Source organism: Phodopus roborovskii, unplaced genomic scaffold, assembly GCF_943737965.1.
Source record: "Phodopus roborovskii unplaced genomic scaffold, PHOROB, whole genome shotgun sequence".
Lineage (NCBI taxonomy): Eukaryota > Metazoa > Chordata > Mammalia > Rodentia > Cricetidae > Phodopus > Phodopus roborovskii.
Genome location: NW_026126540.1, coordinates 27,890,268 through 27,914,300, shown reverse-complemented (window position 1 = coordinate 27,914,300; position 24,033 = coordinate 27,890,268). Strand labels below are relative to the sequence as shown.

Sequence of the window (24,033 nt, the reverse complement as noted above, 5' to 3'; positions counted from 1 at the left end):
ACACAGACACCCATGAGCACATACTATGACACGCTTTTGTTGATTATCAGTCTTTATTTTTTTTTTCTTGGGTGAAGTTACTAGCCCCACCCTCTCTCAGAGATAAAACATGGAGGTGAAAACAAAATGGATGATGAGGCATACCTGGTGAAATGAAGTTAAACTTTGTGTTAAAAATTAAAACAAAACAAAAAATGCCAAGAAATAGGAAGTCATATCTGCTTATGAAGAAGGTGGGGAGGACTCTGTAAGATTCTTAAATGGGGGGCTGGAGAGATGGATCAGTGGTTAAGAGCACTGCTGCTCTTCCAAAGGACCAGGATTCAATTCCCAACACCTACATGGCAGCTCACAACTGTCTGTGACTCCTAGGAGATCCAATACTCTCATATAGACATGCATGCAGGCAAAACACCAATGTACATAAAATAAAAATTAATTTAAAAAGAATCTTAAATCATTAAAGGCCAGACATGAAGAGTGGCGGGGGGGGGGGCTATCATATGCCTCAAATCATTCACTTGCCTTTTCTTCTACAACCACAATTGGTCGTTGGGTCTCCTGGAAAGAAGGTAGCCATAACCTCTAGATGCCCTCCCTGGGTAGCTGTAATTGTAAGTTAGCAACCCCTCCCCCCCTTTCCTTTTTACCCCAGCCCCACACCTTCAGGCAGCAGTGACAAAACCGAGACTTCTGAACACATTTATTTGACAAGTCAAGTGGTAAGAGGGCTGGCATAGGCTTACTCCCCAGTTCTACCTGTAGGGGGTGTTCATAAGCTCACACACACACACACACACACACACACACACACACACACACAGGAGCAACTTAGAGCCCATGACCCACCCCCTGGGGTAAACAAGACAGTCTGTAGTGGTGTGTGGGGGGGGGGAGGTGCAAGGTGGGAATAAAAAGCAGGAAGGTGAGAGCGTGAAAGGCAGCAAGAGAACCCAGACTGGGATCTGCTGCAGGAACCCTAAGAAAAGTGAAGAAGACATCCTGAAAAGCGAATGGAAGCCGGGTGTGATCAAGGAGCCAGGCATGGAGAAGCAAGACCTGAAGAATGGGGTGAGATATTCATGAAGAGAAAGTAGAATATGAGAAAGTATGATAGGCCACGTTTCAGGGCATACATAGAAAGCAAGGGATTGCTTTTTCAGGAGAGCAAAGATACAGGAGACCAGCCTTAAGTGGGGGGTTCCCTGCTGCTCCTGAACAAATGCCAGTGAGTCTGGGACCCCTAGCACAAATGGTCCTCTGTTGATGTGCTGTGTCTCTGGGTACCCAAGTAGTGCCGCGTGCTTGTGAAATGACCAGGACACGAATGCGTGGGTCTATACGCCCAGTAAACACAGTATTTATCCATCCTCGCTAGTAAGTGTACTGTGCTTGTGGACACATGCTTACTCATGTGTGCGTGCACAGTGCCGTGAGCACATGCAAGAGATCCCATGTCCGAGGTATCAGCTGGTTCTCCCGCCATCAGGGTCCTGACCCTCCCCTCCTCGGTGCCTCTCACTTCTCTCAGCGCCCTGGTTCCCCTGGCCCGCCCAGACTCTGGAAACCCCCTAGCAGGCGAATCTGCTCAGTCTGCATGGAGTGGCGTCTCACCAACTTGCGCTTGGTCCTGGGAGACCCTGGTGCCCCAGAGTGAGGAGGGCCAGGCAGTGACGGTGCCCGACCTCCGGGTTGGGGGCGAATGTCGGGGATGGGAGGGTGGGGGCTGACGTTGAGAGGAGGCAAGAAACCGGGTCGTGTTTGCGAGATGTGGTCCAGGAGCAAGGTCCCGGAGCCCCTGCGCTCTAGCAGCCCGGGACTCCGCCTCCGTCCGCTCAGCGGGGAGACAGCCCCGGGCAGACTTTCTTGGGACTGGCGTGGGGAGGAAACTGAGCCCGCTGGAGGGAGGGTCAGCGGAGAGGCGCTGTATCGCCGGCGCTCCAGGGCTAAGCGGCTGGCCTCGGGAGAGTCAGGGCAAAAGTGTCCAGGGGTATCGAGCTCCACCGGCTCCATGCGGCTCAGTTTTTGCCTTAGCCCTGAAGGCAGACCTGACTCCTGAGCCTCGGGAGCTGTGTTTCGGCGCGAGAGAGGACCCCCGCCAGTCACTTTCTCCGCCCACGGGGGCGGGTCCTCCGGGCCTTCCGTGCTGTGACGCCGAGAAAGACGCGGTCTACCGGTCAGGGTCAGGCCGTTAAATTCAGCGGCCAGGCGCTCCATCCCTGGCCTCCCTTCGGCAGGAGGGACCGGTTGAGGAGGAGCCACAAGGCCCCAGGGCTCGGAGTTGAGCCTTTTGAGTGGTTTTGGAGGATGTCGAGGCGGCTTGGGGAGAGGCTCGGAAGGGGAAGGGTCATCAGGGGGCTTAGGAAGGGGGAATTCGAATATGTCTCTTTTCTCCTCTTCTTCCTGGGCGCGAGGGGATAACAACCCCCGTCCCCCTCCTGCAGTCTGCAGTTGGACTTCCGAAGGCGACGTGCAGACCCCTGGACTAGGAGGAGCGGGTGCAGGGTCCTCTACCCCCGGGGACGGTGGGGAATTGAGATACTGCCTGGTCTTCTTGGTGCCCGAGGGCGAGGTATCCGTGGTTATGATGATGACCTCCGTGCCCTTGGCCTTGCAGGCGTCCAGCAGCGTGGCAAGGGTCTCGCGGTCCCCACGGTCCAGGGCGTGGACAAGCGCCGAAGCACCAGCGTGATCTCGGACTGAGGGGTCTGCGCCGTGGGCAAGGAGCAGGGAGGCCACTGCGGCTCCCCCACCCCCGGCGCAAGCGTGCATGAGCGCGGTGCGTCCTAAACGGTCTGCGATGTTGGGGTCGGCGCCTTGCTCCAGGAGGTAGCGTACCATGCGCGCCTTGTTCTGAGGGTCGTCGTAGCGAGCCCTGCAGGCCGCCATTAGCGCAGTCTCCCCCTGGGCATCACCCTCATTCACGTAGGCTCCTCCCTCCAGAAGCAAACGGGCCAAGCGTAGCTTACCCTGTCCCACCGCCCGAAGAAGAGCGTGGCCCTCGGTGTGCAGCATAGCTGCGGCTCGGGCGAAAGCACCGATGGAGCCGGGAATGGGACCTGCCGAAGATGGCTAGGAGTGTGGGGGTGGTGGTTGAGAGAGGCCTGAGGTCTTGGTGGTAAAGCCTATCCCTGTGAAAAAGAGGAGAGAGAGCTTATTGACAGGCTCAGCGGGGAAACTGAGGCACCGATGAAGGTGTCTGTTGTATGACAGGAGGGGGGGGGGCTCCTCGTCTCCAATGCACAGACTCCTGCCTTTGAGGCCCTCCCCCCAGCGCATGCCAGAGGAGGTGGGAAGGGTGCATCCGCACTGAAGGATGGATGAGGGCTCGTGCAAATACGTACATGCACGCGCAGAGACACTCGCACCCCCCATCCGCACCCCACGGCTTATCAGACCTTTCCAACATCCCCCTTTTCTTATCCACACTTGGAATCCCCCTCTCTGGGATACTGAACGCCACCCACCCACACACATGCACCCGTACAGTCATACACATATTTCTATTCCTAACCTCTTTTAGATTGCCACATCCCCAAAAACTGAGTGGGGGGGAGGAAGCAGCTTGCATTTGGGACCTAAAGGGGTGGAGGAAAAATTAGGGATTCTTTTGCCCCTGCTATGTTCCCCGTTGCTCCTTGTTCTTCCTCCCTCCCAGGCTGTACCCCCAAATAGATACCTGAATATCCGCATAATTTTTGTATGGCCAGGATTGAGGCCGGGGCCATGGGGGCCTCCGGGGTGGAGGAGCCGGGTACCTGGGGGCCCACATGGCGTGGGGGGGCACCCGGATTCCCTTGGTGTCAGTATCTGCGCCCCAGCGCTGGATCCTGGTCCCTCCTCCCGGTGCGCCCCGGGCACAGCGCCGGCTCCGGAGGAGAGAAGGGGGGGTGGGGGCGGAGCTCTGCTGTGCTATTTATATCCCAGTCTCTGCGGGTGGGGGCGTCCGGCACCAAGCCACTCCCCACCCCCATGCGCATACACATAAGCAACAACAACAAAAAAAAAATCATCTAGTGCCCCCAATCTTGACTCCCCTCTCTTAACCCACCTCCCCCAGCCCCAACAAACCTAAGCGCTCCTTAGGGGACTCTCCCGCGACCCATTCAGGAACCGTCATCCCGATTCTGAATCTTTGAGCTTCAGGAGACCTACATGATCTCCAGTATGCCAGACCTGACTGCCACACACTGCATATGGCACACTGTGCAGAGTGGTGTAGGGAGGCGGTTGGGAGCTGCAGTGGCGTCCACACAGATCAGAGAGAGGCAGGAGATGTAGCTCTCTTCCCGTAGTTTAAATATCAGGGAGAGTATAGCCTGGAATCAGACAGCAGGATATCCCCGCTATACCTCTCTCAAACATCACACACCTCAGAGACGCTTGAACCTCAGTTCCCTTGGGTCCCTCAGGAATGTAAGGAAGGTGGCTTTTCCAGGGCATTTTTAGGGCAAGGGGCATTCTCGGAACCCCATTCCCTCCGTATTTCAAGGGGTGTCCATAGGAGAGAGGAAAGGGGCAGAGCGGTGACTGAACCCTGTTACACGGGTGCTCTCCGCACACCGCTTCACTCCATTTCCCCATGTCGCTTAAAGGGCTCTGCCTGCATCACTCCCTGTCTCTTCCTATCTGTTGCTCTCGCTGCCTCTGCCTCTCCGTGCCACCTGCCCTGTCTCCATGGTTACCAAGGCTTCCATCTGCATATTTTAGGGATGAGTTTGTGTCCAGTTGGAAGGTACCAAGGGAAGTGGGGGCATTGAATGGGTACTAAGGGTTTGGAACGCTTACCAAGGATCCTAGAGAATTCAAATGATGGAGGCCACCATATACAGATGAAAAAAAAAATTACTGGGAAAGGAAGAAAAATATTTATAGGGAAAACACCCACTTATACTAGATATTGATGTGTCAAGTGGTTTGCTTTGCATACATCTCCAACCCTCACGGCTCTATAAGGTGGGAACTATTGTCTTCTTGTAACAAATGGTAATGAGGTTAAGCAAAGTTCTCCCAAGTTTCACAGCTATGTTTTCATACTATCCCAAAAACTGGGCACTTGACACTACACCCACATACAACTTCTCAGTCTAGAGGCCATTTTCTCTGACATCTGGCATATTCTTGTTGTCTGCTTTCTCTCCATCCTGAGGTAGTTCCCTCTTTCTACTGCGTGAAAGCATGACTCCCCCGTCCCCCCGTTCCTCCTCAATCTTTACCCAGGGCCTTGAAGGGCATTGGTTTACTGGTTTCCTGACTGCTCTCTCCAAGCCTCCTCCCTGCTCCCATTTCTCAGACACAGCTCCAATCCACGGGGTGTTGGAAGGCATTTTTGGGTTGAGCTTGGTAGTACTCAGTAATAGCAGAGGCAAAAGGATGAGTTCAAGGCCACCCTAAACTGGGTAACCAGATCAGATTTTTTTTTTTTTTTTAAGTATTTATTGGTGGTGTTGGGACAGCCTAAGTAAGATTAAAGAGAGGGTCGAAAAGTCACCAAAAGACAGCGCGATTGAGGGCCAGTAGAGGGCGCCATAACCCCTGGAGCTGGAGCCTGGCGTTTGGGAGCCTCCAGGCGGGCGCTGGGAACGAACTCGCTGTTGAGCAGTCTAGTCTCTCCCACCCAGGAGGACGCTTCCCAGCAGCGGCTCTCCTCTGCTGGCTCAGCTCTGAGGAGCAGGTCATCTTGGCCGACTCCTGCCATCCAGTCTGTTCGGTCCGGGCCGAGGTGAAGACTGCAGCCTCAGGTCTCAGGGTGCTTCACTCGCCAAGCCTCAGTTCCGGTTAGCTCGCTCCCCGCGCCTCCTCGCCCCGCCCGCCTCCTCGCCTCGCCCCGCCCTCCCCCGCTCTCCAAGATTGGCCTGGAAACCCACCAATGGGGAGCTCGGGGAGGCGGGCCTAGAACGCGGGCTGGAGGAAGAAAAGCGAATTTCAAGTTGGCCGCTGCGTGGGCCTCGAGTGGGGGAGGGACGGCAGGTAAGGCTTCGACTTGGTGACTCTGACCCGGTTTGGTGTGGTACTCCCCGAATTAGTCTTCGGTGGCCGACAGCAAGGCAGACAACGCTTTCCGTCAGCCTGTCGGGTCAGCCCCCTTCTGGATCCCGTCCCTTTCTTTCTCCCTGGGCTCCCATTGCTGTATTGACTGTACAGCAGAGACAGGGCTTGCTGTCGCGCCTGGGGACAGATATTAAAGCAGAAGGCGCGGAACGCTCATTCCTGTAGCTCAGACTCTTATTATGGTTCCACCCTCTCACGCATCTATTAACATTAGGCTTGGTCTAGAGCCTGACAGACTCCTGTTACCTACCAAGTCAGCTGAAACGCTGTCTGTCCCCTGCCCACCGCTTTCCTGGACTGCCTTTCTCTAATTAGTTGAGCCCCTGCCTGACACTGCCGGTTTAGCAGTTGGAATCTCTTTAATTTTTAAAAATCGCATCTGTGTATCTGTGTGGGGGCGTGCGGGCAACGGCTTGCGCATGGAGGTCAGAGGACAACTTGAGCGAGTCTGTTTTCCTGGCCTCTTGGCAGCAATTGTATTTACCATTTCATGAGGCTCGCACACCTCCATCCTTCCCATCTTTTTTATTGGCAGACTCCTGCTATGTGTTAGGATTGCAGGTTCTCTTTTGAAGTTTCTATTCTTTGGGCGGAAGCTTTGCGGGGACAGACTGTGGTACTTAATACATTGTGCTCAATAAACATTAATTGAATGGAATTGGTTTGTGAACCAGTGCTCTTGTCAAGGAGGACGAATTTAAATTCCTAATATAATTAGGGGACAATAGAAGACAACATAGTGTATAATTAAAGGCCTTTAAATTGGTGGCTTATTGCATTAATGTTTTATAATTACTCTCAGACCGGAGAAGGAAAGCAGCAAAGAGAACGGGATGGGACTTTTTATATCTCGCAGAGTCTCAAGTGTAGAAGGCCTATAGACTCATGTGGCCATTGTTCAAGCAACAGCTATTTCCTGATCACCTACTACAATGCTGGACAATGAGGATCACAGTGAACCCTCTACTATAAAATCTATTCAGTAAATTGTTAATGACTATGTGGAAAAATATTTTTGAGACAGCTTCTTGCTATGCAGTGCAAGCAGGCTGGCCTTGAACTTCTGATCCTCTGTCTCAGCCTTCCTGAAAGGTTGGGAGAGCAGGCTTGCAACACTACACCCCAAATTTAAAAAAAAAAAAAAATTAACTGTGAGGAGTAAATCCAGCCTTTTTTCTTTCTTTTTCCTTTGAGACAGGGTTTCTCTGTGGCTTTGGAGTCTGTCCTGAAACTAGCTCTTGTAGACGAGGCTGGCCTCAAACTCACAGAGATCTGCCTGCCTCTGCCTCCTCCTGAGTGCTGGGATTAAAGGTGTGTGCCACCAATGCCTGGCTCTACTAAATCCAGCCTTACAAACAGTGGGCAATAACTCTGTCCCTGACCTACATCCCTATCCCTGTGCCAGAATCTTTAATAAAAGAACTCTCTAGTTCTTCTCAGGTTATTCCACCATTTACTTTTTTCTTTATATTTGTTCAACTTAATTTCATTATTGATGGGGTGAGGTGGAGTGTGTGCGTGGCATATATGTGAAGATCAGAGGAATGGAGTGTGTTCTACATTTCCATTGTAAGGTTGCACCGATGTCACAATTTTTTTTATGTGTGTGGGTGTCTCCCCTGTATGTCTGTGCAGTATGTGTATGCAGTGCCTGCAGAATCCAAAGAAGGTATCAGATCCCCTGGAATTCAGTACAGACAGTTGTGAGCTGCCATGTGGGTGCTGGGATGAGGCATCTCTCCAGCCCACCCCCCCTTTTAAGACAGGGTCTTATAGAGCTCAGGCTGGCCCAAACTCACTATAGACCCAAAGATGAACTCAAAGTTCTGAATGACAGACTTGGCCCATGGTTTTGTGCAAGCAAGCTTTAATTTTGTGGGATTTTATTTGTGATTTTTGTTTTGTTTTGTTTACACACACACACACACACACACACACACACACACACACACACACGAGGGCAGATGGAATTCCACCCTCATGAATGTAAGGTGTACGTTTTTTTTTTTCCCTCCGCCTAGTCTTGTCCCGCCGCTGCGCCAGCCCCAAATAACACACTGAGACTCTGTATTAGATATAATTCTGTTGGCCCGGTTACTTGTTTCTTATCGGCTAGTTCTGCCTTAATTATTAACCCATTTCTATGTGTTTTCACGTGGTCTCCTTACCGGGGAGTGAGGCAGGCGTCTGGTCACCCTGGTCTCTCCATGCTGACCCTTCCTCCCTCCTCCCTACTTCCTATTTCCTCCTTGTCTCCGAGTCCCTCCTATCTTCCTTTCCTATTGGCTAACAGTGCTTTATTTATTAACCAGTATGAGAAACATATACAGAATGACATCTCCCATCACATGAATTGCTAGGAAAGGGTGTGACACCGGCCCTCTGCATCCTTGTTTGTATGTAGGTGTTTGGTCTGCATACATGTCTTTGTACCACTTGTGTACATGTCTTTGTACCATTTGTGTGCCCGAAAACCCTCAGAGAGCAGGAAAGGCTGTTGGATTCTCTGGGACACCGTTGTGAGTCACTGTGTGAGTGCTAGGAATCTATCCCCAGGTCTTCTAGAAGAGCAGTCAGTGCTCTTAACCACTGGGCCATCTCTCTAGCCCTCCCCTGCATTCTTAAAAACAAAACATCCTTTTTACTTGTTAGTTGTAGGATAAACATTTATTCCATACAACTTGCAAATATAGCAATATAAAGAAAGTGTGCATTATTCCATAATCTTAATGTAGTATTTACTGATTAATATTTTACAACTTTAAACCTCATTATTATTACATGTATACACATGTGCCACAGCACACATGTCACAATCAGAGGACAGACTTGTAAGGTTATATCTCCTTTCACCTTTACGTGGTTTCAGGAATGGGACTCAAGTCCTTAGACTTGCATTGTCATGCAGCAAGTGCCTTTAGCTACTGAGCCATTTTGCCTGCCCCTGTTACCAGGATCTGGATATATACTCTCAGTTTATTCTGTATTTATGCATAAATTTGCGTGTTTTATAAGTAAATAGGGCCACACAATATATTCAGCTTTAATACCAAGAACGAAAACACAAAAAGAAAATAACAGATAAACATGGCTTTATATCATTTCCCCCTTGCCCCTCACACTCCATATTATCAACCTTCTTCTGCCTCTATATAATCTGATCATGACACTTATGATAACATAATACTCTAAAATGGTTTGTTTTTTTAAGCCATCTATTATTAAACCACGTATGTAATTTCAGAATTTGTTGTTTGAAACAAGGTCTCATTATATAGCCTGGGCTGGCTTGGAACTCCATATGCCTCAGACTGACCACTTCCTGCCTTAGGTCCTATATGCTAGGAGTATAGGTATTCATCATCATAACTAGTTTATATTAGAACTTTTGCTGTCATAAGTAGCTCTTTAACAAACATTTGTATACTTTTATTGCAGAATATGTGATTATTTAGAATGGATTTTATGTAGAAAGACTTTTCTGTCCCACTAGCCAGTTCCCAAACAAACTCACAGAGAGGTATTATTAGAAATGCTCAGCCAATAGCTCAGGCTTGTTACTAGCTAACTCTTACATTTTAAATTAACCTATATATCTTACCTACCTCTGCCATGTAGCTCAGTACCTTTTCTCAGCTTAGCAAATTTATCTCCTTCTCTGCATCACCTTCCTATTCTGAGACCCCCCCTCCCCTTCTTGAAGCTCTCTTTTTGTCTGCAAGTCCTGCCAAGCCTCTACCTGTCCATTTGTTGTCCAATCAGTTTCTTTATAACCTGACCACAGTGACATATATTTACATAGTGTAAAAGAATATTCCACATTTTAAACAAGATTTCTAGAGTGAGAATAAAACATTCAAAGCCTTGAGAGGTTGTTAGTCTTTCCATTGAGGTGTGCTCATATTTTAGTTTGCTTTCTATTGCTGTGATAAAACACTATGACCAAAAACAACTTTGGGAGGAAAGCATTTATTTATTTAGTTTCCACATCCCAGGTACAGTCTCTCATGAAGCAAAGCAAAGGCAGGAATCTGGAGGCAGGAACCAAAGCAGAGGCCATGGAAGAGAGCTGCTGAGGGACCTGCTCTCCAAGGCTTTGCTTAGCTTCTTTTCTATACAACCCAAGGCCACCTGCCCACTGATGGCACCTCCACAGTGTCCTGGGCCCTCCTACACCAATCATCAATGAAGAAAATGCCCCCATAGACTTGCCCACAGCAAGTCATTTTCTCAATTAAGATGCCTTCTTTCCAGATGGCCCTAGCTTATGCCAATTTGACAGAAAACTAACCAGCACAGCCAAGGTCCATCTGAGGGGAATCTCACCACAACCTGATTATTATTGTTTACATTTTTATTAGTTCCTATGTTAGGTAGAAAATGGTTTTATTGGGCTAAGGAGATGGCTCAATCCATTAAAAAAAAATACTTTCATCTCAAGCTGGAAAATCTAGGTTCATATCCATATAAAAGCAGGACAGATATGGTGACCTGTGGTGTAATACCAGCATTCCGATGGTGACATAGGAGGTAAAGACAGAAAATACCACAGAAGCTCTCAGGCCACCTATGGCCAACAAGAAAGACCTTACCTTTAAAACAAAGCAGAGGGTGAAGACCACACCCAAAGTTGTCCTCTGACCTCCACACACATCACAACCCACATACACCTTCACACACAAACACATGCACTTGCATACCTTATACACACACACACATACAAATATGTTTTTTAAAGCAGGGGCTAGAAAGACAGCTCAGGGTTGGGAGGGTACACTGCTCTCATAAAGGACCTAAGTTTATGTCCCAATGCCCATCTGCAACTCCAGTTACAGGGGAATCTGACCCCTCTGGCCTCCATGGGCACCAGGACTCATATGCACATAACCGACAAATACACAATACACATAATTAAAAATAAATATGTCTTGAATGAAAGAGACCAGACATTTTGAAGGCAGAGGTAGGCAGATCTCTGTGGGTGTGAGACCAGCCTGGTTTATATAGTTCTAGAACAATCAGTGTTATGTAGAGAGAGCCTGTCACAGAAAGATAGATGGATGGATGGATAGATAGATGGATAGATGGATAGATGGATGGATGGATAGATGGATGGATAGATAGATAGATAGATGGATAGATGATAGATAGATGGATAGATAGATGGATAGATGGATGGATAGATGATAGATAGATGGATAGATGGATGGATGGATGGATGGATGGATAGATAGATGGATGGATGGATGGATAGATGATAGATATTTTAATGTGGTTTTATTGACCATCCTTTTGTCAATTTTCTATTCATATTCTTTGTCCATTTTTGTTGTTGTTGTTTATTTGTTTTGAGGCAGGGTCTCACTATGTAGCTTTGGCTGGCCTAGAACTCTTTTGTAGAATAGACTGTCTTTGAACTCAAGTGCTAGAATTAAAGGTACTCAACACTATGTCCAGCCTTTGTTTATTTTGCTTTGTTTTCTATTTGTTTGGTTTGAGTTTTTTGAGACAATATCTTACTATGTAGCCTAGGCTTGCCTAGAGTTTACAATCCACCTCTCTCAGCTTATCTAATGGCTGGAATTACAGATACATACAACATGCCTATAGAACTTGTTGGTTTCCCCCTCTAGTACCAGGGTCTTGATCCTGGGGCCTTACACCTCCTGAACAAGGGATATATCATGGAGATGCATCCCCAGCTAGCATTTCTTTTGTAGGGAATGAATTTTCTTCCATTTAGATCTCCAGGAGTTCTAACATAGTATTACGTCTTACCTTGTTTACTACAAATATAGCATTAGAGTGCCCCAGGACTGACCACTACATCGTCTCCTTTCGGGACCTCACCTACTCTTGTGGCTTAAACTCTTATTTGTAAACTGATGACCCCACCAGAGTATATTCCATGTAGGAAGCACCAGGGGTACCCACGAGTTTTGTTATTGTTTAGTTTGTCCATTTTTCTCCCTGCTTTGTTGTCAGCATTCGGCAACTTCATGGCACCTGGTAGGTGTTGTGGTTTGAGTGAGCATGGCCCTCAGAGGCTCATATACCTGCCTGCTTGTCCACAGTTTGTGGAACTGTTTGTGAAGGATTAGAAGGTGTGGCCTTGCTGGAGGAGGTGTGTCACTAGGGGGTGGCCTTTCAAGTTTCAAAAGCCTTCATTGTTCCTAGTTAGCTTTCTCTGTCTCTCTCTGCCTCCTGCTTATGGATGAGAAGTGAGCTCTCAGCGACTCCTGTGCCTGCCTGCCTGTTGCCATCCCTGCCATGATGATTGTGGACTCACACTCTGAAACTGTAAGACCTCAATAAAGTCTCTTCTATAAGTTACTACCTTGGTCATAGTGTCTCTTCACAGCAATTTAAAATTTAAAAGTAATTAGAGTGGTGGGTTTATTATTACTATCACTCCCATTTCACAGACAAAGAACCGAAGTCTGTGTAGCTAGAAAATGACAAAACTGGAACTTTTGTTTGTTTGTTTGGTTGGTTGGTTTTGGTGTTTGAGACAGGGACTCATGGCCTGGCACATAACGTAGCCTAGGATGGCTTTGAACTCCAGAGCATCCTGCCTTTACATCTCAAGTGGCAGAATCACAGGCATGTGCTCCCACACCCAGCTCTACCATCCTTAACACCATGTGTTTGTTGGTGTTTTGTTGTTTTTGTATGTTTTGTTGAAATGTGCTCTTTAGTAACTTTTACTGCAGTACAAAGGTGTGTATACCTGGGCCTGCATGTGTGCTGTGGAAGATGGGTGTGGGGAAAGCTCAGTGCACTAACATGGTAGGAGACTTGAAATGTCCTCAAGATTCTCTTCTTAATGTTTCTGTTAGTGCATGTTAATTACATAACAACGGGTTCCATTATGACATTTTCATAGATGAACTTTAATAATCTATGTACAGTGTATTGCAACCATATCCTGTCTGTCTCTCTCCCTCTCTCTCTCATACACACGTGCACACTCACACACACACACACAGTTACCCTTTCTTGTTCTGCCCCATCCCTGCTAACCCCCTTCTTCCCAAGTAGAGCCTCTGTGCTTTTGTGTCTTTTCAGTGTGTGATGCAATCAGTTTCATTAATGTTGGTTGTGGAGCATAGGAAATTATTTTCTTTCTTTCTTTCTTTCTTTCTTTCTTTCTTTCTTTCTTTCTTTCTTTTTTCCTTGTGGCCTTGGCTGGTTTGGAGGTCCCTGTGTGGACCAGGCTGGCCTAAGCTCCCTGCCTCTGCCTCTCGAGTGCCAGAATTAAAGGTGTGTACCACAGGCCAGGCTCAGGGAGTGTTTCTTTATAGGAGCTTGAGGACCTCACCAGTGGCTACAACACTGAAGAAAATGCCTCTCCCTCTCCCATCAGTTACTAAGGTCTTATAAATTCTTAGGGAGAAGTAGGTTCCCATGATCCCCTCCTACAGTGACAGGATATGAACAGACCCTGCCTTGTGCCAATCTTGTGTAGTTAACCACACGTGTTCAGCAGCCATGCCATGTCCAGAGATCAGTGTGCTACACACACCAGCATTTCCTCCCTGTGAAGTCCTCTCAGCCTTAGAGTGGGTGACACTGGTGTCTTGTGGCTTGGCAACAGAAGTCCTGTATTCTCTGTATTTTGACCGGTTTCTAGTGTCACCATCACCGCTGACTGTAACAAAAGGAAGCTCCTCTGCCAAAGCCGACCACAGCACTAATCCATGAGTTGAAACCACAGTTATCGGGGAGGTGTTTAGCAGAACAACAGCAGTAGCTTCCCACTTGGACCTTTGATCTCCATAGCTGGAAGCTTTTGAGTGGGTTTACAGTACTATTTGTTACAATCATAAATGGATTCATTACTGATCCCCAGGCTAAGAGAACCAACAGCCTGCATTAAACAGCATTTGTCGTTTTTCCTCTGCTCTTCGGTGGCCACCTGTTTAATGCATGAGTGTGTGGCGATGGGGTTAGAGTTGCCTAGCCTCCAAGCTCATGGCTTTTCTTAGCTCCTCATTGCCTTGCCATTAGAACCACTCTGTCCTCCACAGCTGGAGCTGTATCTGTCAAAGGGAAAGAGGCCTAAGCCAGCTGTTTAGTCCTCTTCCTTGAAAAGAGCTAAAGACTGATGCAGGCTGTCAAACATCCACTCTCAATAGCAATCATTCCTTCCATTTTTTTCATGGTAGTTCGACTCTTCTATCACCTCAGATACCCATCTTCTTCCTGCAACAGATTATTCTTGTATACGATTCTGTACATAAGACATATATTTATATTTAGTTCAGTTTTTAAACTTTTACTTTGTGTGTATGTGTGTGTGTGAGAGAGAGAGAGAGGGAGGGAGGGAGGGAGGGAGGGAGGGAGGGAGGGAGGGAGGGAGGGAAGGGGGAGAGAATTGCCAAAGTTCTCTGACCTGGTCTGTCCTGCCTCCACCTTGTTGAGACAAGGGTCTCTAACCACTGAGTGAACTTCAGGCTAGCTAGCCTATAAACTTCCACCAGTCCTTCTGTTTGTTTCCCATCGGTTCTGTGGCTCAAACTCAGGTGGCCGGCTTGTATGCACACTGAGACTTCTCCTTGGACCTGTGGTGAAAACTTTAAGTCAATGGTTTTATTTATTGGTTGGTCATGCTGGCACATAACTGTAATCTCAGAACTTGGGAGGTAAAGGCAAGGAGGACTATGAATTTGGAAATATCTCTGTAGCCCAGATTTCCTTTCCTCAGCGCCCCCCCCCCACCTCCAAGTGCTGGGATTATAGGCTCCAGCCACAAGACCTACCCGATAATTTTCTCTTATAAAAAGAAGTATTCACCAGGTGGTGGTGGCTCATGCCTTTAATCCCAGCACTCAGGAGGCAGAGGCAGACAGATCTCTGTGAGTTCAAGACCAGCCTGCTTTACAGGAGCTAGTTCCAAGACAGCCTCCAAAGCCACAGAGAACCCCCCCCCAAGAAAAGAAGTATTCATACATTACAGGGAAAAATGAATACACAGAGAGGAAGAAGAGGAACAATCATGAAAGCCCATCACCTGAATAAAAACAATGTTTACAGGTGTAAGTGTTATAGGTTGTAGTTCAGTGACTGTGGAATGTGGAAAAACCTGGGTTCAACTTCTAGTTCTGCAAAACAATAAGGTAAAATAAAACAAAAAAAGAATAGATTTACAGAAAAGCTGGGCAGATAACCCCCAGCGTTCCCATATATCCCTGGTACACAGTTTCCCTTTTATTAACGTTGAATATTATACAATGCATCTGTTACAAATAATGAACCACTCTTTGTACATTATTTTTTTCTTTTCTTTCCTTTCTTTCTTTTTTCTAGTCACAAGTACTAGTAACCAAATGCCATTCCTCTGCAAAAAGCAGTGCATACTCTTAACCACTGAACAATCTCTTCAGATCCCTATTTGTTTATTTTTGAGAGATGATCTTGCTATTGAGCTCTGAGTAGCTTTAAACTTTGTGTAGAGCAGCTGACCTCAAATTTGCAATCCTCCTACCTTAGCCTTCCAAGTGTGGGACTGGGATTACATATTTGTTGCATCACTCCTAATTTCAGGTTTTATTCATTTTTACTTAATTAATTACATCTTTTATTTATCTAGCTTTTTTCTTTAAAGGCAGGGTTTCTCTGCATAGCTCTGGTCATTCTAGAACTTGCTCTATGGACCATGCTGGTCTTAAACTCAGAGATCTGCCTGCCTTTGCCTCCCAAGTGATAAGATTAAAGGCATGCCCCACTGCCCAGCACCCTTGGCTTTTTTAGGTGCCACAGAGAAATAATTTGGAATATAGCTCAGAGGTAGAGTACTTACTTAGTATGAGAAAGGTCCTGGGTTTGAACCTTAGCGCTGAGAAAAATGTCACCTGCTATAGAATATTGGGTACTTCTTTATCTCTTTGTTTTTGTCTTTATTAGGTTTTTCTCACTGGATCTCAGAGTATCCAGGCCCCCTCCACCATGGCCAGCCGGGGTGGGGGCCGGGGTCGTGGCCGAGGCCAGTTGACCTTCAACATGGAGGCTGTGGGCATTGGGAAGGGTGATGCTTTACCCCCACCCACTCTACAGCCTTCTCCACTCTTCCCCGTGAGTGTCCCCTCCTTCCTAAGACCCTTGTGCCCCCCCCACTGACCACAGCATCCTCCTGGCCCACCCTAACCCACCCTCACCTTGACCCTCTGCCTCCAGAGTCCCGACCCACAGAAGACAAAGAAGTATTTACCTTTTCTCTTCATACTCCCCACTCCCCAGCTTTCAAAAGATGCTGCATTGCTCTCCCATTTCTCTGGCTCTGTTTACTGGGAGCAATGGATTCAAACTAGGGGAAAGGTCCTTTAAGGTTTTTACCGCATTTTTGTCCTAAACTAACCATTGTGCCTCAGCCCTTAGAGTTCCACCCAGTGCCTCTGCCTCCGGGAGAGGAAGGCGAGTATGTTCTGGCACTGAAGCAAGAGCTGCGTGGGGCCATGAGGCAGCTCCCATACTTCATCCGGCCAGCTGTCCCCAAGAGAGGTCAGTGGAAAGGCTGGCATCGTGTTTAGAGCCTTCTGTAGGCAGTGCAGATGCTCAGCACCCTTGGGGGCCCAGAGAGACTCAGGAAGTTTACTATCTAATGGAGAGAGCATTAAAATCCCCTTATGTGTCTGAAAAGTGTACCTTATTCGAGGTTTGAGTTGATATTGAAGCATTAGCGTCTTAGTTCATATGTTTAAGTGGGGGTGCAGAACAAACTGTAACACAACTCAACAGCCTATTAACTAACTGGAAGGACCCTAATGCTGGCTAGGTCTCTTGAGCACCCTACCTATGCCAAGCATTTCCCCTTCAACAGTAAGAGCAGGAGCCTGGAGAAGGCTGTGCTGCTGGCAGGTTGGGATAACATCTGTTTACCCATGGTGAGGAATTGGCAGTTAATGCTTTTGTACTGAGGTCTTGAGAGCTGAGGGGCCGCGGCGATGGGAGACTTACCAAGCTAACCCCATTAGTAGGAGGGAGAGAGAAGACTGAACCCTGGTTTTTATCCTGGTGTATACTGTCCAGTGAAGACACTGTCTCTCAGAAAAGCAGAGCCTTTGGAATAAAGCAAAGAGTAACAAAAGGCAGGTTGGAAGAGGGACAAGGTCTTCACTGAAGTTGGCACCACTGGGCTCTGGGTTTGGAGTGAGGTAATCAATAATTCCCTAGAACTAAGAGGGGTAGACTCTTAGGAGCAAATTTGTTCTACGGATAAAACTCTGACTCATGACCTCTGACCTCTCAGATGTGGAACGGTACTCAGACAAGTACCAGATGTCTGGGCCGATGGACAGTGCCATTGACTGGAACCCTGGTAGGTGACTGGCCCTCACTGAATGCCCTTCCTTAGAGGTGCCTTGAGGTACTTGGGTGCCATGAACCACCACCTTCCCTTTCCTGTACAGCATCTAGAAAGGAGAGTCTTAGATGTGCTCTCAACCCTCTCAGGTTCTACTTGAGAAACCGACTAACAGTGGCACCTCCCCAGAGGCGTCCAGCCAACAGTCCTGTTCTTTCTAAAACACTTCAAGCCCCCTCCTTCCTGTCCTTTAAAACCCTCACCATCCCTTTAGTACCAGTCATCACTCACAGAAGCCCCCAGACAGGGTCCTGCTGACCTTCACACTCTCACTGTTCCCAGATTGGCGGCGTCTACCCAGAGAGCTCAAGATTCGAGTTCGGAAACTACAGAAGGAACGTAAGTGAGCCTAGAAAAGGATGGGGGTTCATCTGCTGATCCTATAATAACCACATGAGGGCAGCAGAGTGGCATGTTTGCTGCGGGAGGGTGCCTAGAAAGCTAGGCTGGTGGGAGAAGTGGATCAGCTCACGGTAGAGAGAACCTACTCTAACTTCCACACGTAGATTGCATGTGTGTGCACACACTAAAATAACATATAAAAAGCATTTTGTGAAAAATAAAAAAGGAAGAAAAAGAACCAGAGAAATGGTCCAGTCCTTAAGCACATGTACTGCTTTCACTTACAGCAGGTTCACAACTGCCTCTAACTCCAGCTGCAGGGGATCAAGTGCCCTCTCCAGGTCTCCATGGGCACACACACACACACACATATATACACATACATACATACACACATATATACACATATACACATACACATATACATATACACACATATACATATACACACATACATACATATACATGGATACACATATACACACATATACACACATACACACCCATACATACACATACATACATATACACACACATACACACATATACATATACACACATACACAATACATATATACACAAACATACATATACACACACACATACACATACACACACATATATGCACACACACCTAATTTAAAAACTGATAAGAAAGCTAGCCAGGAGATGTGCTCCCTAAGGGTTCACTGTTTGATCCTCCAAACAGGGGCCACCATTATACTCCCCAAGAGGCCCCCTAAGACCACAGAAGAGAAGGAGGAAACAATACAGAAGCTGGAGGTGAGGAGGACGTATGATAGACAGCTGGGCTCCAGGTCCCTTAGAGCCTCAGTTCTCCGGGTGTTAGCTGAGTGTGAGCTTCTCTTCCTATTCACCCTCACATGAGACTCTAGAGAAGAAGGAGGAGGACGTGACTTCAGAGGAGGACGAAGAGAAAGAAGAAGAAGAAGAAAAGGAAGAGGGGGAGGAAGAGGAGTACGATGAAGAAGAGCATGAAGAGGTGAAGGGGATTCTGTTCCTCCCTGTCCTCACACACCCCTTCCCTCCCAAGCTCTCCTCACACACCCCTTCCCTCCCAAGCCCTGGGCTCTCAACTCTCTCTCTCTCAAAGATTTGTTGATTTGTTTGTTTTTAATGCTCAGGTGGGAAAAATATGGGACGCTGCACCAATTTGAGTGTCATCCTTGAACAGGGGCCATGCTAGTCTTTGCTGTATTATTCCAATTTTAGTGTATGTGCTGCCCAAGTGAGCACATTTGTTTTGTTTTTGAGACAGGGTCTCACTATATAAACTAGGTTGGCCTGGAACTCCCCACTACTTCCTAGTGTTGGAAGGACTACACCACCAGGCTTATCATAGAAAAGAGGTGTGTGTGTGTGTGTGTGTGTGTGTGTGTGTGTGTGTGTGTGTGTAGGTCAGAAGACAATTTGGGGAGTTGGTTCTCTCCTACTGTGTGGGTTCTAGACCTTCAGCTTGGCAGAAAGTTCATTTTGTGCTGAGCTCTCAACTCTTACACAGGAGATGTCCTCAGAGAGTGAGGCCTAAAGTGACAGTGCCACCAATGGCTCCATTCCCTCTGCTTCTGTAACATGGTGGGTAAGAGGGCTCAGAGGGTGAAGGTGCCTGCTGAGTTCAGACCCTGGAACCCACTATGTGATGGACAGAACTCATTTCTGCAAGTGTCCTCTGACCTCCACACATGCACTAGGGCACACACACGTACACACGCACCCATACACACATAATCACAAAAACAAGTAAATAGAGGGGGTTGGGGTGATGGCTCAGTGGTTGAGGGCACTTGCTACTTTTCCAGAAGACTCAAGCTCCATTCCCAGTGCCCACATCGCGGCTCACAGCCTGTAACTCCAGTTCCAGAGCATCTGATGTCATTTTCTGGCATCTGAGGGCTCCAGGCATGCAAGCAGTACACAGACGTAGGTGCCAACAAAACACCTATACACATAAAGCATAAAGTAAACTTTTCACAGCTGGTGGGGTATCCCAGACCAGGAAGGGGTGTCTGGGAGGGAAGAGCCTGGAAAAAGAAGGGAAGAAAAACTCTGAAGTCATTGCTGATCTTTGCTTGTTTTTACATTGCAGGAAACTGATTATATCATGTCATATTTTGACAATGGAGAGGACTTTGGAGGTGACAGTGATGACAATATGGATGAGGCTATATACTGAAAATCTGGGCGCCTATACCCTTCCTGATTTTCCATATAGGGTCTAAAACTGTTTAGGGTTTCCCCTCTTTTTGTTCTTACTGGTTTTGAGATAGGATCTCACATAGTTCAAGCTAGCCTGGAACTCAGTATGTAGCTGACGTTGATCCTGAACTCTTGATCCTACTACCTCCACCTTCCAAGTCTTGAGATTACTGCACCATCACACCAGACTTCCTATGATTTACCCTTGTGGGGGAAAATCATAGTCAGAATCCAGGTGACCTGACTGTTCCCTGGGGGGGGGGGGGGGTTGTGAGGAACGGAATGACAAATCTCTGTGTCACCTCTCACATTTGGGGGGAAAGACTGATATCTTAGTGTGAAAGAAGGGTTGAAATGTAACTTGGTTGTTGGCATGGAGACAGCTGTGTACACACCTCTACTTGATTTTTATAAGCCCTTAAGGACATACTTGGGGTGGAAACATTTAAGAGGAGTAAGGCCTATTTTGTATTTTTAAATAAAATGTTTTCATCTGTCTCAGAGTGATGTCTACCAGGAGAGGCCTGAGGAAAGCTGAAGGGGATGTCCACTCAAGCCTTTCTCACAACCCACCCTGCACCCTGCCCCAAGTACTGAGGATTGAAATTACAGCTTCACAGTGCTAAGCCAGTGTTCCATCACTAAGCCATATCCCCAGCTCTTTATGTGTGTGTGTAATATTATTTTGAGACAATATTTTGATAAGTTGCCTAAGTTAGCCTTGAACTAACTCCGTAGCCCAAACAGGCCTTACACTCTCAGCCTCCCGAGAGGCTGGGATCCCAGGCATATGCCACCAGCGTCAACCCTCTGCTTGTCCTTTACCTCTCCCCCCTGCAGTGGGGCACATTCGGGAATTCATCCGCAGTGCTACCTGAAAGCATTGGGGGAAAGCACAGGGTCTCCCAGCTGCCTGCCCCGGCCTTTGACTTCCGGCACCAGGGCGTGATCCTGTATATTCAGGCGTGTTCACAAGGACACAAGCCCTCTCTTTCTCACACTTGACCTTGGTTGTGGCCTTATTTACTAATGATTGCAGCTATTTTTATGCAGAGTCGAGAAAGCCAGGGGCCAGAGAGGAGTGACGCACAGTTTCCAGCTACACTGTTGTGTTCCAGGGCCTGGAGAGCCCCCTTTGAAAGGCATATTTAGGGAACCCTAAATATCCTATTCTCCACACCCAGAGTCATGTGGCTTGCAGTTTCTCTTTTGGTCCTTCCCTTTGTGGATTTTGGTTAGCCTTTCTCACTTTACTTTGGGGAGGGGTGGGTGGTGTTATCCTTCAGGAAGTAAGGAGGGTGGGGAGGAAGGGAGTGATTTAGGGACAGAACTCTAAGAGAGGCTTCCTCGCCCACACAGCGCTCCCTTGGCTGAGGTCACTTCCCTACGCTCTGATTGGTTTCTGAGGAAGCCTTCCTCGAGCTGATTGGTTGCATGCACTTGACATGCCACAGCCACGAGTAAGTTGCGTGTCCAGTATAGAACCTGAGTAGGACCTGCTTAGCTATCTGGGGTGCTAGCACCGGAGACCCCATTGAGTATTTAAAAGTCGTAAGATGCAATGTGGGAGAAGTGTCAACAAATGTCTCAATTGCATTTAGGCAGGCTGACTGAATTTCCTACAGCACCGTGAGCTACAGACCCAAAGTCAGGTATTTCTGACCGCATTGTACATGGAGAAGCGGGGCTTAGACTCCATGGAGGGAAAGCACGTTTAAAAGCCTCGTTTAAATGTGGTAGCAAGTGTTAAGATAGAAGCCCGGCCAAGAAAACGGAGAAGGTAATAGAAACGAACATTCCAGAGTTCTTGAGCAATTTGTGATGATTGATGTGTTTCCTTTTCTAGCTCGCCGAGTGAAGGGTGGAGCCAGGGCACTTGTCGCCGGGGTTTCCCACAGTTATACAGCTGGTGACTGTAGCTAGGGAGGGAACAGTAGAAAACAAGAGAAAGATCCTGACCGGTTTTCTTTTGTCTTTCCCCTTCTGCCCCCCCCCCCCCCCAGTGCGCCCTCTCTATGTTAACCTGTCACTTAAATTCATAGCTATGTTGGGAAGCGCTGCCGCCTTCCCCCTGGAAACTCCCTTTTTACCACACTTCGCTTATATGAATGTGGGGCTCAAATTCAAGGCGTTAGGCTTGGAGGCAGGCACCCTAGAGCCATCTCACTGTCCCCTTTTACTTCTTAAAGCAATGGGGACAAACAAGAGGTGGACGAGAAGGGCAGGAAATGAATCTCCACCCAGCTCTCCACACTCACATTCCTTCACGTCCCTTTTCCCATGATACAGGAGAAAGGAGGACAAAGGTTGGAATGACCACTTGGGATCAGTTGTACTGCCTCAAAGACAAAGTGTCATAAAGATCAGGCCATTCTTGGACTCTGCTGCCTGGACTGCTGCCTTTCCTGGCAGATGACCTTGTTGGACAAAGCCTATAACACGAGACCCAGCACCTTCTCCAGATTCCTTAGCTGTTCCAAGCACGAGTTAAACTATTTCCACTGACCTTTCCCCAACTTCCTATAAGCACTAGCAGACAGGCAGAGGCTGGAGGCTAGGTCCAGGAGCCAGGGTGAAGCTGTTCTTCTTGGAGAGGCACCCTAACAGTTGAGGTCCCGCTCACAAACGTTTACATCAGACCCAGGCAGCACTTGCCACGTGTGTACATAATACCCATTAGCGACAGTGTTTATTGTCTAAACTGCTCCGGTGCCCACTACCAGACTACACAGTAGGTTCTCTGGCAAGAAACCTACTCTGCCTGACCCATGTTCCACCCCTACCCTGCCAGGCCTCTCCTACTTGGACAGGACATGTGACATCATGAGTCTGCAAATGGGTGCAGGGACTCCAGTGGTTTGAGGGAAGCCCAAACAGAGATCTGGATGCAATATGTGGTTTAGGTTGAGCATGGAGAACCAAGAAAACGGCAAAGCAGAAGTTCGGTGGAGTGATGAGGCACCTATGGTTGGGAAGGAGAAAATAGCTGGTTCCTGAAATTTATTTTTATGGTTGTTTGACCTTTGAAAGTAAAAAAGGGTGTAGGCTGTTCAAGAGTGAAGCAAGGGGTGGGGAACTGGGGTGGTGCAGCTTTGTAGGTAGAGCACTTTCCTAGCATGCACAGGGGCCTTGGTTCTATCCCCAACAAGACATAAATGTCAAGCATAGTGACACATGCCTACAACCCGTGGTTGACTACATGGAAAAACTGAAGCCAAGCTGGAGTATAGGAGACGCTGTTTCAAAAGACAAGAAAGAAGGAAAGCTAAGTCAAGGGGAATGATTGTCATCTCAGGCCAAACATCTCATTGCTTTAGTTTCCCTACTCCATAGTCTTGTACCCTTCAGAAAGTCATATCAAGACTCCATGCCTCGGTTTCTTCTTGTCTGATACATGAATTTGCACTAGATGTCTCCAGAGAACCCTACAACCCAACAGAGTTGGTGTAGGTCCACTTGCAAAGGTAAAAATGGTGTTGGGTCTCATGTCATCAGTTTCATCCAGCAAGGTCACCTGCTAAGAAAAGCAAGACTCCAGGCAGGGCAGAGTTCAAACATGGCCTGATTTTTATGACATTTTGTCTTTGAGGCAGTACAACCGATTGCCATCGGTCACTCCAACCTTGGTCCTCCAAATGTCTGGGCATGTCCCTACTTCACCAAGCTCATTTGATCCCCTTGATCTCCCTGCCTTATTTTCAGCCAGGCAGGCTAAAGATATATCAGGTACATCACCAGTTGCTTCCAAGAACCTCTTCAGCCAGAGTAGCTGGGGATCAGCAATTCCTGCAGCTAGTAAGAGCGCAGAAGACCCCTGCAGCAGAGAGGTCAAGTCATAACCTGCATGTCAGGACATACAGCAAGGACAACACAGACTTCAGACCAAAGAAGGGACTGCTGATATCAGTCCTCCCTATCTGTCCTCAAATACGCCTGGCCTGAAGGCCAAGGCGATAAATGGGCTAGACAGGAATAGCTCAGTTAGGTAATCTGGCCAGACTAGCAATGACCTTTTCTCCACTGACTTTTCCCCTACTGAGACCCATATTTCCCCCAAGGAA

At 47.8% G+C, this 24,033-nt stretch overlaps 2 protein-coding genes and 1 non-coding gene across 7 annotated transcripts; 1 reads left to right on the top strand and 2 right to left on the bottom strand.

Moving 5' to 3' along the window:
• Window positions 1-1,336: 1,336 nt before the first annotated feature.
• Window positions 1,337-3,889, bottom strand: Ankrd34a (ankyrin repeat domain 34A). Of its 2 annotated transcripts, none has more exons than XM_051198843.1 (2): window positions 3,680-3,889; window positions 1,337-3,131 (listed from the first exon to the last, which is right to left on the bottom strand). In XM_051198843.1, exon 2 carries the CDS (start codon window positions 3,013-3,015, stop codon window positions 1,528-1,530), a length of 1,488 nt encoding a protein of 495 aa, XP_051054800.1. In that variant the 5' UTR covers window positions 3,016-3,131; window positions 3,680-3,889; the 3' UTR covers window positions 1,337-1,527. The 2 variants fall into 2 exon arrangements, with proteins under 2 accessions (XP_051054800.1, XP_051054801.1); XM_051198844.1 differs by lacking the exon at window positions 3,680-3,889 and adding an exon at window positions 3,515-3,640.
• On the top strand, window positions 2,684-20,232 carry Polr3gl (RNA polymerase III subunit GL). 4 transcript variants are annotated; one of them, XM_051198846.1, is made up of 8 exons: window positions 2,684-2,829; window positions 15,958-16,125; window positions 16,422-16,551; window positions 17,300-17,368; window positions 17,696-17,752; window positions 18,465-18,538; window positions 18,645-18,758; window positions 19,863-20,232. In XM_051198846.1, the coding sequence occupies exons 2-8, from the start codon at window positions 16,000-16,002 to the stop codon at window positions 19,947-19,949; spliced, it is 657 nt and encodes a 218-aa protein (XP_051054803.1). In that variant the 5' UTR covers window positions 2,684-2,829; window positions 15,958-15,999; the 3' UTR covers window positions 19,950-20,232. The 4 variants fall into 4 exon arrangements, with proteins under 4 accessions (XP_051054803.1, XP_051054802.1, XP_051054804.1 ...); XM_051198845.1 differs by lacking the exon at window positions 2,684-2,829 and adding an exon at window positions 5,827-5,970; XM_051198847.1 differs by lacking the exons at window positions 2,684-2,829; window positions 15,958-16,125 and adding an exon at window positions 5,861-5,970.
• On the bottom strand, window positions 18,906-19,012 carry LOC127233146 (U6 spliceosomal RNA). Its single transcript, XR_007835450.1, has one exon. It is a non-coding gene; the product is annotated as a U6 spliceosomal RNA (small nuclear RNA).
• Window positions 20,233-24,033: the final 3,801 nt, after the last annotated feature.